This window comes from Seriola lalandi, unplaced genomic scaffold, assembly GCF_002814215.2.
Source record: "Seriola lalandi dorsalis isolate HSWRI2012SDOR001 ecotype SW California unplaced genomic scaffold, Sedor1 jcf7180002054929, whole genome shotgun sequence".
Taxonomy (NCBI): Eukaryota; Metazoa; Chordata; class Actinopteri; order Carangiformes; family Carangidae; genus Seriola; species Seriola lalandi.
This window is the reverse complement of record NW_019525481.1, coordinates 821,979-840,463: the sequence shown is the minus strand read 5'-3', so window position 1 is coordinate 840,463 and position 18,485 is coordinate 821,979. Positions and strand designations below refer to the sequence as shown.

At 43.5% G+C, this 18,485-nt stretch overlaps 1 protein-coding gene across 1 annotated transcript in view; it reads right to left on the bottom strand.

The window, feature by feature from the left end:
• Window positions 1-18,485, bottom strand: part of shank2b (SH3 and multiple ankyrin repeat domains 2b) — a 171,678-nt gene that overhangs the window by 47,215 nt on the left and 105,978 nt on the right. Inside the window, exons 12-14 of the mRNA XM_087170118.1 lie at window positions 12,692-12,831; window positions 9,505-9,618; window positions 5,002-5,083 (exon numbers count right to left, since the gene is read on the bottom strand). Coding sequence (XP_087026244.1) covers window positions 5,002-5,083; window positions 9,505-9,618; window positions 12,692-12,831 — 336 coding nt within the window. The remainder of the gene's footprint in view (window positions 1-5,001; window positions 5,084-9,504; window positions 9,619-12,691; window positions 12,832-18,485) is intronic.

The window sequence follows — 18,485 nt, the reverse complement described above, 5'->3', positions numbered from 1 at the left end:
GGGGGGGGCACAACACACATACAATGAGGCTGCTTCATCACAACAAAGCAGAACATGCGGGACGTGGGACAGAGCAAGCTTTCCTCAGGGAGCACGCCGCCTCGGTCTGGGAGTATTTACAGATGAGAGGACGAGGACAGCTTCTGTCTGTAATGCAATGGTTATGTTTTTGTTTTTGTTTTTTTTTGGCAGACGTTCCTCTTCTGTCTGTGTGTAACTTTTTAATGGAGTCTGGAGGTCTGGCTCAAGGGCGCAGTCCTTAGAGACAGTCGTCAAACTCTTATTCTGCGTAAGTGATGACTGGTGGAGGAAATGATGCGAGCTGAACCATCCGTCACTGTGGATACGGACGTCTATTCTTTCATGGGGAACACACCACAGCACCCACAGTCACCGGCTCCTTCCTCATGCATTCATCTGTGTCATGTGACTCTACAATGACTCCTCAGGCAGCAGCGTCATCAGCGGTTTGTCTTAAACAACACAGAGCTGATGCATCATGTACAAATATCCACTTCTGGGTTTCCCTCCCCCTCCGTCTCACCAGCCTCAGTCAACGAGGAAGGATCCTGCACACTACAGCTGTGTCTCCGCTCAGGGACCACGTCCTTCAACTACGCTGTCCCATTTCAAAGGCTCCTTCTTTTCCTGGACAACGAAGAATCCAACAGGTGCATCCAACATATCCCAAGATTCACCGCACGCCAGTAACGAAAGCAAACAACCCCGGACAGAGAGTCTGGGGATAACACTGTTCAACGTAAGTTTTGTGTTTCAGCTCGGTTCAAACAGCGAACGGTTCGACTGTTAAAACCAAGAGACTAAGTAAGGGCGGGAAAATCCTCGGTCGAGCGTGCACCAGATGGGCTCAGTCCTAACCGCCAACGGTTCGAGTCCGACACACGGCCCTTTGCTGCATGTCACACCCCCCCCCTCTGTACTATCAGAATAAAGGCGAAAATGACTTAAAAAAAGAAAATCCTCCGTAGACCAGACCCTGAACTGGGACGCAGCTGACGTCTGTGCTAAACCTTGACCTGTAAAGTCAAGGTTTCACCGTTTCTCAGTCATCAGCACACGCAGCGTGCAGAGCGTTTGACGTGCCGTTGGACAGTCGGCTCTGTGTGAAGACATCGGGATGTCTCTGATGTCTCGCTGCTACCTGCAGCTCAGTTTATCTCCTTTTCATTTGTGAGTGGAGATCAAACTCCTCTCTGGCGCCTTCTTCCTGCCTGTAAACACACAGACCTGGAAAGTTCCTGTCTCATGCAAAATGTAACGGCGCCCTTAAAAAAACCAAAATGAACATAACAATATTTGAATATCTGGCGGTGGAGAGAAATATCCCACAGTCTGATTGATCCTTTGGGGGAAACAGAGCTGGAATCATCACGGCTCGGTCTATATCCAGGTTAACGTTTCACTTCCAGCTGAGATTTCCTCTGGACCTTTAATGTCACGTGGGTCTTTAGTCATGGGTCGACCAGCGCCGGGTGAGAGAGGGTTCACCTTGACCCATATTGGACACTTACTGGAAAAACTGCCGCCCAGCATGTTCACTGTGCCTGCCAGAGGAAACCCAGCAGCGTAATGAGGGAAATGTCAGACTGTCCTTCACTGCCTCACCACTATACTCATCTCTACATTTCATATATCATTACAACGGTCTGCTCTTTTGTTATGTTGTTTAGTCGCTGATCATCTCTCTCCCGTCCTGCTTGGGTTGAATTAGACTTCTGAGTGTGTTTGCTGTTTTTAATCTCTTACAGGAGCTGCCAGAATTACACTCCTCAATTTAATCAGCAGGTTGTTTCAGGCTTGGTCAGACTTCAGATGCGTTACGACTGGTGGAGGCCTGTTAGAGGCTTCCATTAGCTGATTAAAGGCCGTCAACATGTGAGGTTAGAATCATAAAAAGGACTGATGATGACACAGACAAATACCTTATAATGCGGCTCTTTGGATGCAAAACTGGGTCATTTATTTCCTTGAACAGGAGGTGACACAAACTCTGAAGTTCAGCTCATTTAGCTCAATGAAAACAACACGACCACAAAGTGAAAACACCTTGTTACAAGTCCCGCTTAAGGAATTTTACTTTACTATTAAAGTATCAGAGGTAAACTTATATTTGTGCTCAATGGTCCTTTGCAAAGTCTTATATTATTATATTAAAGGTCCATATCCTACACTTCCTGTTTTATTTTGAAGTCTTGATCCATAAGAAGAAATATTTGTGGTTTTAAGAACCAAAAACCATCTCAGTGTAGTTTTACACCTCCTCTCTCAGGCTTCTCTCTGGAGCTCTAGTAACAACAGGTCGGTGAGCCAATCAGAAGAGAGGAGGCTCTGAGCCTCTCTTCTGATTGGCTGACTGTTTTCTGAGTGATCCAATAAAAATACATCAGATTTCAGGTAAAAACACTCAGAGAAACCAAATCCTGCAAAGTTTGGATGGTGGGTCCAGGTGGGCGGGGCTTGGTGACTGCTTTGTTGTGACATCACAAAGTTCCAGAAGTCCTGACGGCTGGTTTTAAGGCTCAGTTTCTGAATACAGGCTGTGTGCATTTCTCTGTGGACTGAGGCTTTGATACTTTCACAGTATTAATATAGAAGCTAGAGCTGATCTATAATCACACTACACATGGACACAGACCTTTACACTGGAGGAGCTTTAAAGGATTATTTTGTATTAATGCATTAACACATTGGTATTTGACTATTTTGACTGCATAAGGTAATTTAATCTATAACAGCATATTATACTCTTCAAGATTATCATATATTTTGTCCATAAAAACTAAATATTAACCTCTGAGATGAAGAAGCACAAAATAGAAATACTTGAGTAAAGCACAAGTGCTTCAAAATTATACTCAAACTTTTACAACTTTTACTACAAGACGTGAATACAGGAACTGTTTGTTTTTTTTTATCACCAATATTTTGTAGTATCCAAACAGAAGCAATCTGCTTTGCTGCAGATGAATCAATATTGATAAGAAACATTTGCAATTTTTTTTATAAAACTATAGGCAACATGTTTGTATGACAACTGAATTTTAACGCTGAACAAACATGGCTGATGTTCCTGTAAGTGGCAGAAAATTAAAAACTTGTTATTCATGCGAAATCTTCTTTATGAAGCTTCTTCTGCTTGGAATCTGCTCCTTATTTACATCAGTAGATTTTATTTTAAGTCACTAAAACAAAATTGGATGAATGTCCTCTATATGTTACTGTGGTCTCTGTAGCTTTAATGATCTTTTCTTCTTGTTAATGTGCATTTGATTTAGTTTTCATTGTGCGTTATTATTGTTTATTGCTTCACATGTCGAGTTATTTTAATTATTTTGTTTTGTTTTTTCAGTTTTATTGATGCAGTGTGATTTTAATAACTGTAGAGACTGCCGTGTGGAAGCTAATGGGGATACAAATAAATAAATACAGAAATAAATAAAGCATAATGTCCCCACACAAGGACAGAATATTCATCTCTTTCTAAGGCAAACGTTTGTGCAAGTCGAAGAACGTCTCATTCTCTGCAACATCTCTTCCTCCACGTCAGACCGAGGACAGACTGTCGGCCATTTTCTGTATGTATATATATGCATGGGTTAAAATCACTGCACACTGCTCTGCCTGGGAAAAGCCGCTGCCTGCCTGATGATGTCAGACAGGTGACCCGGTGTGATCAAACACAAGCCCGAGCTCATTCATATTCAAGCTCCCGCAACGACATTCAGCTCACCTGCGTGATTGATTCTGCTAAAGAGGATTTGTTCACGATGGAGAATAAACCCCACACACACACACACACACACACACACACACACACACACACACACTGGAGTACACATCCATCTTTGTTTGCAGCGCAGCCTGTATTGAAGTGGATGTGACAGCGGAGAATAGAGGAGAGGGGAGGAGCAGAATAACTTGAGAGCAGAAGACGATGGAGACCTTGGGATTCAACGTCAAGTAGCATTAGACAGAACTTTTCACTCAGCTGAAGGGTTGAACCTTAAATCCTCTTTTCCTATTAGAGCTTTTCTTTTTTCTTTCCCAGAACAACAGAGGAACGGTTTCTGATTGTGAACTCAGCAGCTTAATGTAAAGAAACAGGAGATTAGCGTGTAGATTTTGTGTTTGTGTGTAAATGTTTAGACTAAAACCAGCCTCCCGAAACAGACAGAAACAGACTCCACTTACAAAGGATTTTAAAAAACAGTTTACAAGCTGGTATAACACATTAGATAAGAAGGTCAACAGTGATCTGCTGCTTGCCAAATAGTGAGCCCACATGTATCTGAACCGTTCAGCCTCATATCTCTTTGTTTCTTCCATCATCAGCGTCTGTAGCTGCTGCTTCATCACACGTTTGTTCAGTTACTCGTAATTAACCATCTTCAGCATCTTAATGGTCAAACAGTTTCATTTGACAGATCAAATTACGGCAGATCACATGATCATATCACATGACGATTCATGCTGTTCGTCCTCGGCTGTATCGTTTTCCTTGACATGCTCTCAGCAGCCGTCCTCGTCATGATCACAGGTGTTGATGTGACATATCTTATTAATGAGTTACTATTATTTATAACGAGAAACTCGTTTCACACTTTACTATAAGGCTTCTTTTACCAGTTATAAATGGTAGTAACTCATTAGTCAGATTAATGAGTAGGACGCATTAACTTGACTTTGCCAAATAGTGAGCCTGCATCAATGTATGAAAACTGTTATAACTTGTTTATAATTGTTTAATTATGATTTATAAATTGTTAACAACTGAATTAATAACCTGATTATAAACCATTTATAAATCCTTTATAAGAGAAGTCTGATTGTGAAGTGGTACCGAAAAATCTTCAATCATTCATACATGGTATTATACACGTTTATATGTACAGTACAGAGGATGTTACATGATGTGAAGACGAGCGTGCGTGTGTGTGTGTGTGTGTGTGTGTGTGTGTGTGTGTGTGTGTGAGGTTTTACCTGGAGGCGTCGAAGCTGTCGTACGAGCCCACAGTGTAGTGTCTGAAGAGTTTCCGTCTGTCGGCGCGGTCCGCTCTCGAATCTGTCAAATCACAGAGAACGAGATTAACATTCACAACGCGACTGTAACTAAACCCCAACCTAAACCCCTGACCTTTGACCCCTGACAAATACCGCTTTAATATGGTGCTGCACTGTCTCCACTGCATCCTCAGGATCAGGGATCTTATCACAAGTTTTTTAGGGAGAATTATTCTTCAGGAGAAACGTTCATTTACATTGTGAAACACAAAACGTGTCTAACGGAGATCCAGCAGAGTGAGATCAACACTCTGGACGAAGTAGAACTCTGTCTCTCATCACTCATTTGATGTTTTCAAATATGAAAATATTTATTAGTGCAGCTTTAGATTCTTGAGTATGACCCTGAAAATCACTGACGTGCTGTTCTCCTCTGTACCCTCTAGGAAATACAGCTGACGTTAGTTTATTTATTCCTGAAATCAACAGCAAATATCAGATTTTTAGAAACATTTACGGATAATTTGAGAAAGTTGAAAACAGCTCAGACTGTCTTGATGTAGAGGAGCTGCAATTAACATCACTGCAAACTGAGAGGATCCAGAGGTCGGCAACACTGACTCATACACAGAGAAATAAGACACTTGACCCTCTGACCTGCCAGTTTACAACTCTACGAATGAACAGAAGATAAACACAGAAGCAAAAGGCCTCAACTACTGCGACGCATTTCATCATATGCTGGTTTAATCAAGATGAACGAGCTCCTCACGCCGATCAAAACAATGTCTCAGTCCTCCTTTCTCCGACAGCTACAGTTCCTGTGCAGCAGAATGAAACTAGATATTTTCACAGGCTGAAGACAGATTGTCAAAAGTGCCGTGTAGACACACACATGACCTCCAGAGTGAAGACGCCTCCTGTCTCATCTATTTGTCCTATTCACCGCCTTCATCATCTCCTCCTCCCTCGCCGTCCTTCACATACTCTCTCACACCAGCTGTCACACTTTCACAGAAACTCCATCTCCTCTGATCCGGCTTAGATCTTGTCATCTTTACAGGAACATTTTTTTTTTCCATTCAACCCCCCCACCCCACACACACACACACACACACACACACACACACACACCCGACTCTACGTCCACAGTCGTCAGATGGAGGAGGGCGGATGTAGATGATCGACCAATAGAGATAAAACACAAAAACAAACTGGGTTCTAGTTCTGTTTTTTAAAGAAAAGAAGGAAGAAGAAAGAAAGAAAACATTTAGTTAATGTGTATGAAATAAAACAAGAATGGAAAGGGAGAGAGAGAGAGAGAGAGAGAGAGAGAGAGAGAGAGAGAGAGAGTAGTATAACCACAACACGGTCACACTCCATAGCAACTGCAGCCAGCTGGTTTCTATGGTCACAGATCAATACAGATGGTGCTGCATGGTAGGTGTGTGCATATGTGTGTGTGTGTGTGTGTGTGTGTTTGTGTGTGTGCATAAACATAGAGTATTTGTATGTTGTAATATATGGATGTTACACTGCATCTGTATGTGTCTTTGTTCTGTCAGGTGTTTATACTGCAAGCATGTGTGTGTGTGTGTGTGTGTGTGTGTGTGTATGTGTGTGTGTGTGTGTAGAGCAGCCCTCCCTGGACTCCTTCCCGCTCTTTATTTTTCCCTCCTCTCCTCTCCCTCACTCTTATTTCACCTCCCAGCGCGAGGGAGAGATGCGAGAATGAGATGGAGGAATTGATGCGACACATATTTGCCAAATGGGACATCACTCAGTTCAGCCTCGTTCTGGAACAACATCATCACCTTCCTGCATTCTGATTGGCCGCACAGCTGCTTCACCTGTCACTGGAAACGTGATGGACGGATCTGTTCTCGTTTTACTGTCTCAGTTTTATTTTGCTCTGTTCGGATCATGTGATTTTAAACTCCTAAAAACTGTCATTTATTTTCATCCAACCTGACGTGTGTCAACAGCTGCTGGATTATACAGACATTCACTGTCCCCAGAGGATCCACCTGCTGGTGATGTTGATCCTGACTACGAGGTCGACGTTTGTTGTCTTTAGTAAAATATCTCAACAACACGTGCGGCTCAGACGTTCGTGCTCCCCTGAGGATGAACTGAGATAACTTTACTTTGCTCTAGCGCCATCAACAGGTCAAACTTCTAATTTTATATTTCTCATTGTTCAGGGGTCCAAGCCTCCACTTCCTCTAGTGTTATTTGGTTTGACATTTTTAAAGTGACGTAAAGTTATTTTTCTAATCACCAAATACTGATGGAGACACGTCCTTCCTTCTGTGGCAGCACTGGATGTTCATTAGGTCTCTAGATGAAATATAATCTTCACATGTGTAGTCTGCAGGTAAAGGTATACGGAGATGAAGGGGGACATACGGCTTGTTTTTGCCCTTGGGCCCCATGGGAGGTTCGTCCGGCCCTGAACTGCCTCGTACTTTTTACTTAATTTTCTTTTCTAAATGAAGACAGTTATTAAACCATCAAATCACATTTCCTCGTCAGGTTAGCTAACGAACAACCACGCTAACGAGCCTCAATCTGCCAGTGACCATATTTTGTCGGAGGCGGCCATGACACCGTCTGTTGTTGTTGTTCTTGTACGTCACAAAGAATTTTAGTCCCTTTAACTGCTGTAGTCCAGGTCCTGCTCTGGTCCAGGTCCTGCTCTGGTCCAGGTCCTTCCCTGGTACCAGGTCCTTCCCTGGTACAGGTCCTGCTCTGGTCCAGGTCCTGCTCTGGTACCAGGTCCTGCTCTGGTCCAGGTCCTGCTCTGGTCCAGGTCCTGCTCTGGTACCAGGCCCTCCTCTGGTCCAGGTCCTGCTCTGGTCCAGGTCCTGCTGCTGTTCACTATCAGCTCAGTCACACAAATTAAAGCTTTCACTTCAATCTGCAGCATTTGCTTTCTGGTCTGAGAGACTGATGCCCCCTGACACTACGACTGAGCTGTGTGTGTATGTGTGTGTGTGTGTGTGTGTGTGTGTGTGTTTCCTCATGTGTTTCCCACATACATAGCTCTTCAAATGTTCCCAGGGGTCCAAACCTGAACCCTAACAAAGTGTGTCTAAGCATCTACTGAACGAGAGGGATTAGACGCTGAAGGTGTTTAAGTTAAACTAGTGTGTGTGTGTGTGTGTGTGTGTGTGTGTGTGTGGGAGTTGGACGATGGAAAGTTAAGAGGTAAAACCCTGATAAGTTTCAGACTTCACATGTGGGCGATACAGAAGATTCATATCTAAACTTGCAAATAAACACTTTTCTCTGTTGTTGTTGTTTTTTTTATTTCACTCAGTTTTTGTGTAAAAAGATAAAAAGATGAAACAGTTCTGAGCAGATACCAACTGTTAACACACTTCCTGCTTCCAGCTCCATGCTCAATAATATCCGAAGTGAGTGGGTGTATTTCCCAAAATGTCAAACTGTTCCTTTAGAGATGAATATTTGCTGAACATCAGCTGATGATGAAGTGAAGGATTAAATCTACACTATGGCTTCAATGTGTCACACGCACACACACACACACACACACACACACACACGAGCGTGGCCTGTGGCCCGTGGCCTTGGCCGAAGCCGCCTTTGAACAGGTCTTTGAACGCCACCATACTGTGCTCCCATTTTCAAACAGGCTTTGTTTGCAGGCAGACCTGGGGGCAATTTGGATGTGCCACAGTGTGAGAGGAGCCCCCCCCCGTGCCAGTGGCCTCGGGTTAAGCTTTAGAATAAACCACCCAGAAGAGGGCAAACAGCCAGAGAGAGAGGAGAACAAGTTGCTCCCCATCTGCCTCTATCACTGCCGACACTCCTCAGACTCAGAGGACGGGTGGGAGTCGGGGAGTCGACTCTAGCAACACTGTACTTTGTGATAATGTCAATAATTAAACACTGTCAGAGAAGCGAACGCCAGAGGATGAAAAAGATTGTGGACCGAGGCAGAGAGTAGGACAGACAGAGGGACGACGGGTCCTTTCTAAAAACCTGCTCGCTCCCGCAGACACTCACTGAGAGAGAGAGAGAGAGAGAGAGAGAGAGAGAGAGAGGGAGGGAGAGGGAGAGAACGCGAGGACAGGGAGGAATCTGATGTTTATGGGGGACGGAGCGTGCCGTGATATGTTCATTAGCTTGCACCCGGAGGACATCAGAGCACAGCTGAGTTAGCAGGGCCATGTAGTGCTTAGCTTTGTGCACCACAGCCCGGGGAGACAGAGAGAGAGAGAGAGAGACTGGGAGAGAGACACATGCAGCTCATGCACTGGAGAGAAAGAGGCCACGTGCCATCACAGCGCTTCAGGAACCTGCAGCATTTAGCCTCAGCTCCTGCTCTTTGAAACCCCTCCCCCACCCCCACCTCCCCCACCCCCTCAAAACTGGGGTGATGGCAAACAGTGCGTGTCCTACATAAGTCAATGTCCCACCTCCAACCGACACACAGCCCCAAGTGATCAGACTTACAGCTCCTCTCCTCGGTGGCCTTGGCCGGGATCTCCTCCACACAGTCGGCTGGAAACCAGCCCACCTGGCCATGGGCGCTGCCCTCCCAGAAACCCCCCTCTCCGATGCTCAGAACTGGACCAAGGCCAGAGAGAGAGAGAGAGAGAGAGAGAGAGGAGAGGAAGGAAAAACCACGTTAGTTTCACAGAACGACAAGAATCACCTCCACATGGTCGTATCCCTCCGCCCCTCAGTCTAGTTCCAGGTTACATCCCTGTTTCAGAACCATTAGTGTGAAATTTTGTTATAATTTCTGTGGGTTGAAAAGTGTTTTCTGAGGTCAAGGTGACCTTGACCTTTGACCTTTGACCTTTGCTTTTGACCACCAAAGTCTAATCAGTTTGTTCTTCAGTCTAAATGGACATTTGTGCAAAATTTGAAGGAGTTCCCTGGAAGAGTGAACTCCCTGTGACCTTGACCTTTGACCTTTAGCGACTAAAATCTAATCAGCACATCCTTGAAACCGAGTGAGTGTTTGTGCAAAATATGAAGAAGATCCGACAAGGTGTTTCTGAGATATTGTGTCCACGAGAATGGGGCCGGACGGACAACCTGAAAACAATATGGCTGCCGCTCTGACTGTCGCCGGCGTGGAGGAACAAAAAAGAAAGAAGAGAACAGAGCGTCTCCAGAGATCATTAAAAGCTCTTCATTTAAATGCCACACTTGAATATTAAGTACAAACGTGTTGACAGCGTCAGAACCATGAAAACAAGAATGTGACAGTCTCATCAGCAGCCGATAAACGGGTCGCATCATTAACAAGAATCAGACTCACAAATTTATTTTGAGGCTTTGATAAAATGTCATGGATTAACCGTTTGAGCTGCAGGAAGTCTCAGCTGCTGCTGCTGGAAATGTCGACAAGCTCAGTCTCACAAAAAAAAAGTTTAAACATCAGTGTGTGTGGAGACGTGGAGGTTCTGCTGCCAACCCAGGTGTTTTGGAAACATCTGGAAATTTCACGTACAGTTTGGTTTGTTAATGAGCCGAATCTCTTTACATCTTCCTCTAAAACCAAAAGAAAGCTATTCTGAAATGTCACAATGATGAAACCTGACAACACAGCATCTGCAGATTTTACACCCATGAAGGAATAATGAGGGAATTTTTTACAGTCACGGTTCGTTTGATTCTCATTTGACTTCATTTACAAACAGGTTTCTTCCTCTTCAGCAGCTTTAAAGCTCCTCCAGTGTAAAGGTCTGTGTCCATGTGTAGTGTGATTATAGATCAGCTCTAGCTTCTATATTAATACTGTGAAAGTATCAAAGCCTCAGTCCACAGAGAAATGCACACAGCCTGTATTCAGAAACTGAGCCTTAAAACCAGCCGTCAGGACTTCTGGAACTTTGTGATGTCACAACAAAGCTGTCACCAAGCCCCACCCACCTGGACCCACCATCCAAACCTTGCAGGATTTGGTTTCTCTGAGTGTTTTTACCTGTAATCTGCTATATTTTTATTGGATCACTCAGAAAACAGTCAGCCAATCAGAAGAGAGGATCAGAGCCTCCTCTCTCTCAGTTTATTCTGTATCATCTGGCTCCAGCTCATTGAAGCTATGTGACGTTCTCACTGAGTGAAATATTCAGATGCTTTTCAATCCTGCATTGATCCTTCAAATGGAAATAATCTAAATAATTTTATACTCATTTCCTCAAAATTCATTCATTTATATTTTGTGTTTGTGAAAACTTTAAGATCTCCACTAGATTCAGAACGAAGGTTTTGGGAACAGTGTTCGGCTGCACAGCAGGAGTCTGCGGCGACCGATCGGTGACGCGTGGAGAGTTTCAGGAACAGGACTGTGGAGTAACTGAACTCCGAATAGATAAAACTGGATCAGTAATAAAGTTCTGTGGCTCCAGACACTAAGATACAGAGATTATGGAGAGAAAATACTGACAACACAGTTCATATAGTGCCACAATAAATATATTAATTATATGATGTCATCTTTAGCATTAGCATTAAAAAAAAATCAACTGCTGGTATTGAAGTTGAATAAAACACCTTAAGTTTCCCAATTTACTTAGCTGAGGGTGTTACTTAAGGGTGTTTTTCCTTATTTAAGGAAAGATTTAAGGGATTTGCAGCAGTCAAATTCTACTGTTTCCATGGAGACTGTTGCTTTGCTGCCATCAGCACGTGTGATACCTGTTCACCGCAAACGTCACCACAGTGATCATCAGATTCAAACTCAGTGAGTGACCCGACACACAGCTGCTCTGTGGACATGAAACACCCGGACTACACCTGGACTACACCTGGACTACACCTGGACTATGCCTGGACTACTCCTGGACTATGCCCGGACTACACCTGGACTACACCTGGACTACACCCGGACTACACCCGGACTACACCTGGACTACGCCTGGACTACACCTGGACTACACCTGGACTATGCCCGGACTACACCTGGACTACGCCTGGACTACACCTGGACTATGCCCGGACTACACCTGGACTACGCCTGGACTACACCTGGACTACGCCCGGACTACACCTGGACTACACCTGGACTATGCCTGGACTACACCTGGACTACACCTGGACTACACCCGGACTACACCCAAACTACGCCTGGACTACGCCTGGACTACACCTGGACTACACCCGGACTACACTCGGACTACACCTGGACTACGGTCGGAGTCGCTGGCACTTTATTTCACAGCTTTAGTTCCTGGTTATTAGAATTTGTTTTGCAGATTCGGATCGTTAATACAAAAACATTAACAAATATAATCAATCAATAAATAAAAGATGATGTAGTATTTCAGATGAAGCTACACAGCTGCAACATTAATGCATCAATTAATACAATAAATATTATTCTGAAATAATGAGTATTTGTTCGTTCTACTTTAGCTACTTTAAGTTTATTCTGATGATAATTCTTGAGTGATCAGTGTTTCCTGTGTTTTCTGTCTGTGCTTCTTCACTGTGGTGTAGAGACCTTTAATTAAATAAAGATATGACATCACTGGTTGTGTTTGCAGGGTCACACATGCTGTGTCTCCTGCAGTAGGTCTAGGTGTGTGTGTGTGTGTGTGTGTGTGTGTTGTTGATTTTTACAGATACTTGAAAAACACAAATTATACTGGAGGTCAAATAAACTGAGGTCATTTCCCGCCCTCACCTTTGACCCTGTCGCTCTTGTAGAGGTTGATCTCTCCCTCGGCCTGAGCGGTGTACGGGCGAACGACCACAAAATGTCTCCCAGGAACGGCACTGTACAGCTTCCTCCTGGTGCCTACTGCCTCGCCATGACTGCTGGGACTGAGCGAGAGAGAGAGAGAGAGAGAAAGAGAGAGAGAGAGAGAGAGAGAGGTTATGTCACATTTAGAAAATCACGTTTACAAATGATTTCAAGCGGCAAAGAAAATATTTTACGCAAAAATTACACGTGAAATTGTGCAGGAGTCATGCGGAACCTTTTGCGTTCATTAAAATGGCGTCTTGATAATAAACTCCAAACGGAAACATTAAAGGTTAAACAAGGTCAACGACATTTCAAACCACCTGCTCAACAGCTCGAATAAAAAGCTCTGACAGTTTCAAACAATAAGAAAGGAACATTACAAGCTTCCACAAATTAGCCTTAACAGCAGAGGCTGACACACACACACACACACACACACACACACACACACACATGCACTGAACCCATGCATATGGATATACTTACACACACGCGCGTGTGCACACACACAAACCCATTATGCAGAGCAGATACTCAGAGGCCAGCAGACACGTGTCTTGCAGGAATAAGTGGGGCAGAATATGGGCTGGCTCTGACCCACAGAGCGCAAAGGCTTCTGGGTAGGAGACGGGCGGACACGTTACAGACCACACAGGGAGCGACCTGCGACTTGGAGCCACATCAGAGGAGGGAAAATATGAAAATGTCAAATTATGAGCAAGAGGATGAGAGTGGAGCGAGCGCCGTCAGCTGCTGCTCTGGTGGATGAATCTGAATAAATGGGCTGACGCTGCGTTTCTGTGTTTGTGTGTAAAATGGTTTAAAAAGCTGCATCAAAACAAACGCTCCCTCATTCATCAGGACAACAGTGGAGCTGCTGATGCGTCTGACGTGATGATGCAGCGCCTCTTAGTGGTCAACCTCCATAACAACACTGTGATAGAATAGGGAAGACGCAAGCCAGAGAATCCTCGAAGGTGAGACCATCATTTTTATAATCATTATTAATTCATTCATTGTTTTTATTATTAATTTTCTTATGGTTTTTTTATTGTTTGCTAATGTTATTACAGCTTTTTAAATCTATTTAATTGTATCTCATTCTCAGCTTTCTTTTTTTCTAACGGCTGATGAGCTAAAAGCTCATCAGTCGTTTGTGAACTTTGAACTGCATCAATCTGTACGAAAACTGCTGTACAAATAAAGTTTGATTGATTGATCAGTAAAATACAAATGATTACATTCAGTCTGATTAAAACCCTGATTAGAAAGCTGTTGAAATTTGATTGTATATAAATAAACGTGCGTGAATCTTGATGGACTTCCTATTAAATTAAATAATCTTTGTATTTGAAGTCGAGCCACGACGGCACAGTGTTCGAGATCAGGTCAGAAAAATTACTTTAACTGAAGCTTTAAATCAACTGATATCATCAATTCTTCAACTGGTAAGTTTTTAAATCATAGTTCTCGTTTGTGGCGTCTTTCACATGAAGGGCGAAAGAGTGAGAGATAAAACCACGGCGAAGGAAAATCTAGGAGATTAAAGAGGAAGAAGGGAATGAAGTGCAGGAGCGAGGGATTGGGAGAGAGAGAGAGAGAGAGAGAGAGGGAGAGAGAGAGAGAGGGAGAGAGAGAGAGGGAGAGAGAGAGAGAGGGAGAGAGAGGGGAAGGAAATGGTTTTTTCAAGTAAGTGGGTCACCTTGTCCTGTAGACTGCGCTCCTCCTCAAACCTTCACGGGCCTTTGGAGAGCTAACCCCATTCAATACCAAGTGAGACTGCTCGCTCATTTTCCGAGGGAAAAAGCCACGGACAAAACTGCAGCCGAGCAGCTTCACACGGCGCCCGGCTTACAGCCGTGAAGAACGTGTGGCGTCCAAACACAGCAGTTTAAAAAAAACGCTCTGCTGTTGGCGTCCTGTGTTATACAAGGACTCCAGAGCACAATCCCGCTCTCCCTGACTCTGTGAACGCATCGCTGCTTTCTTTGGCCTCATTCAGATTATGATTATTTTTCCACCACGTCTTCAGCTTCTCGTGTCCTTTTCATTTGTTTTATTCGTTACATAGAGAGACAGGTGGATAGATATATACTTTATTTATCCCTCAGGAGAAATTCATGTGTATATATTAGTGCATGTAATAAATAGAATATATTAGAACATGCAGATATTCAGTGTGATGTCTCCTGTTAATAATACAATATGTTTAGTTTAGCCAACTTTGTTTATGTATTTTATAGGGTCAGTGCAACCTAAGTTTGAGTTTATAGCTGTTGCTCCTGTCTCTAGTCGAGCTTTTACATTTGTAATGTCATTACAACAGGAAAAACCAAAAACAACAAAAGTGATGAGATCCTATAATTAGCTAAAACTATACAGATGTTCAACACAACAGCACAACAAGCTACAAACAGTCAAACAAAGACAATCAGCAATAGATATAAATGCCTAGACGTGGGTGAAGTTCTGGTTTGATTTTAGCACTGAACCTTTGTTGTAAAGGGATTTAAGTTGATTTCAGTTGGTCATGTGATCCGGAGTCGACAGCTCTTTATAGAGAAAGCTGATTGTCTAAGTTTAGATGTGAGAGCAGAGGTCAAAAACTGCTGGACTATAGAAACACCAAGCGTCAACCAGGAGCTGCAGTTCCTCTAACGACCACTAGAGTCTGGCTCCAACAGTGAGTCAGTCCCCATAAACTCCCATGTTAAAATGTCCAACTTTACAGCAGAAATAAACATGTTTACAGCCTGGTACAAAAACTGTTTTGGTCTTTAGAGTTAATTTCGTCCTTCATGACACCTGTTTATATAACTCACCTGTTTACATTTTATTAAGGACTAAAGTTATGGAGGATTGAGGGGGCGTGGCCTCTTTGAGTGACAGTTGGATGAGCGTATGGATGCCACAAACCAGTATGCACGTATGGAGTCTCGGCTCCACACACACCCTTTGACCATATTTGCATTAGCTGGGAGTTAGGGGGCGGAGTCAGACACTGCCAAGATGGCGACGGTGGAGCAGCTCACTCTGAGCTTCAGAAACCTGTGAGTGACGTCACAGAGGTGACGTCCATCTTTATTTACAGTCTATGAGAAACTCTCACATAAGAAAACCTAAACTTCCAATGACAGTGTCTGAATATGAAGCTTGGGCCGAAATTTGATAATATTGAATATTGCTTATTATAAAAAACCCCACCAAAAACAGCTGAAGCGTAAAATACAATAATATAATATAATTACATTATAAACTCCTGATGCCCCCACGTTAATATCATATATCGTGATATGTGACATCTTATATTGCACAAAGCTACGAAATATTATATTTAACCCTACAGAGAGAGAATCCCTGTAGAGATTACAGTCATTTAACCATTAGACTTCACAGCACAAACATCCATCCCTGATACTGACACTTCAAAACTCACAGCAAAGTCAATATTGTGTTGGACTAAGGTTCTTATTAAGACGTGACTAAAACTAGAACCCAAAAAACAAATCTATTCGTGCTGATGTGGACGATACGTCACCTTCACGCATCTGCTGCTTCAGAGCTACAGATAGAGCCGTTAACATAAGGACCAATACGGGACAGAGTCCAAACAAACTCATCAGAAATAATCTTCAAAATCAAATCAGCAGAAGAAGAGACGTCATCACTTTCCACGTTGGCAGCGTCGGCTACCCTTTAAGAAGTGTCCCTTTAAGCTGAGATAGCCCTCCTGTTTTCTGTGCTTTTATTGTGAAAAACTGAAAAATTTCCAGGCTGCAAATTCATAAAAGCTTCTTCTCATCCACGGAAACGTGTGATCATGCATCGCTGCCGTGGGACTGATCTAAATCTGGACTTGTTGGTGTAACGATGTGGGAGAAACACTTCACATTCAAACTGAACACGGCCTACAACATCAGCAGGTACCCACTGAAACCGGCGGCCATGTTTTCTCTCATGCTTCTTTTTTTTTTTGGCAATTACCCAGGTGGCTTTGAGGTGCTAATTAGACAGTGTTGATTAATACCAGCTGTGCATAATTTGTGCTATTATTGGATGATCACCCGAGACAAGGAGAGAGAGAGAAGGGGGGGTGGGGGGCAGCGCCATTACAGTACAGAGGCACATACAGTCGAATACAGTACAGTCAACACTTACATGTTAAACACTGTAACTGCAGGGAACTGAGATCATGGCAAACATACACTCAGGAGGAGGGAGGGTGTTAAAACAGAGTCTGTACCTGGGGGGTCTCACCTGGATCAGGACAAAGCACACGATAGTCAGAGTCCAGACACAGGGACTGGATCTGACCCAGGTGATAAGAGTCAGACACATTTAAAGCTGCATTCTGCATTTTATTTTATTTGTGGTTATTTGGAGGCAACAAGCCGCAAGAACAACATCTGACATCTATATGTAAATATAGTTTAAATACAAAGCAAAGTGACGTGTATAACATCAGCTGGAATGTTTTGTTTTTTCCAGTTTGACGACAGCGTCTCGTTTCTTTTTTATTTACGACTGTATTTGATTTTGTCACGGCTCCATTCGCCATTGAATCTGTGTTACTTTCTTGTGTCCTGTTGTTTTTCAGTCTGGGATTTATCTGAAGTGTGTGATGTAAATATTGTTTTATGACTAAACTGAATCAAATCAATCCAGGGAAAGTTTATAATCTCATCAAACTCGCCGGGGAAATCTTCTCTGTGGTGTAATTTCATTTTCTTTACAACATTAGCCTCGATTTCTTTCGGACGTTTGTGACGCTTCAGAACAGGAAGTGATGATGATGATGATGGTACTGTCCGTGTGATGTGGAGTCAAATACTGACCTGTGATCTGAGAGATTTTTTGTTAGTGTGTTTTCATTTTTTTATTGTTAAAAAACAAATTACTGTCAGTCGGACATGAGAAAGTCTGCGCTGCTGTGCTGCATACTTCAGCTTTTATGATGATGTATGAGCATCTCGTTGGGAAGCTGTTGCCATGACGCCCCGGGGCTGACTGACAGCTGTCAGTGTGTGCTTCTTTGTGTGTGTGTGTGTGTGTGTGTGTGTGTGTGTGTGTGTGTGTGTGTGTGTGTGTGTGTGAGTGTGAGAGAGCGAGTGTGGGCTCACATGTGCAAGTGGGTTTCATTCTAACAAATGACATGTCAAGCGGGAGCAAGGAGGGGACGCCACAGAGACGTTGTCGTGTGTGTGGGTGGAGGTTGGATGTGAGGGTTAGGGGTGGGGTGGGGGGATTATGAGTAGGAGAGAAACGAAGAAAAGCGAATGAAAGCACGGGCGAAAGAGCGAACGTGCAGGAATGAGGGGCTTTAAAGGGCAGCGGGGTGGGAACGCCTGGAGGAGCTCTGACAGCTAAAGTTCACACCGGCATCGACAACACGATCTTGGCTGAGTTCTAGCAAGGTCACCTCCACTGACGTGTCGCCGTGAGCTGCACTTATTAAATATAAATGATGTTTAAAGAATTGTTAAACAACACTTGAATTTGATAATGAATGGGTTTTAAAAAAAAATGAGGGCAATTATCCGTCCATGGAGCCTCTGGAGCCGAGCGCACAAATAGGTCTCAGGAAAAGTCTTAACCTGAATATCCTCCATATAATCTACTGTACGCAGGAGCAGCACAGGTCTTTAAAGCTCCTCCAGTGTAAAGGTCTGTGTCCATGTGTAGTGTGATTATAGATCAGCTCTAGCTTCTATATTAATACTGTGAAAGTATC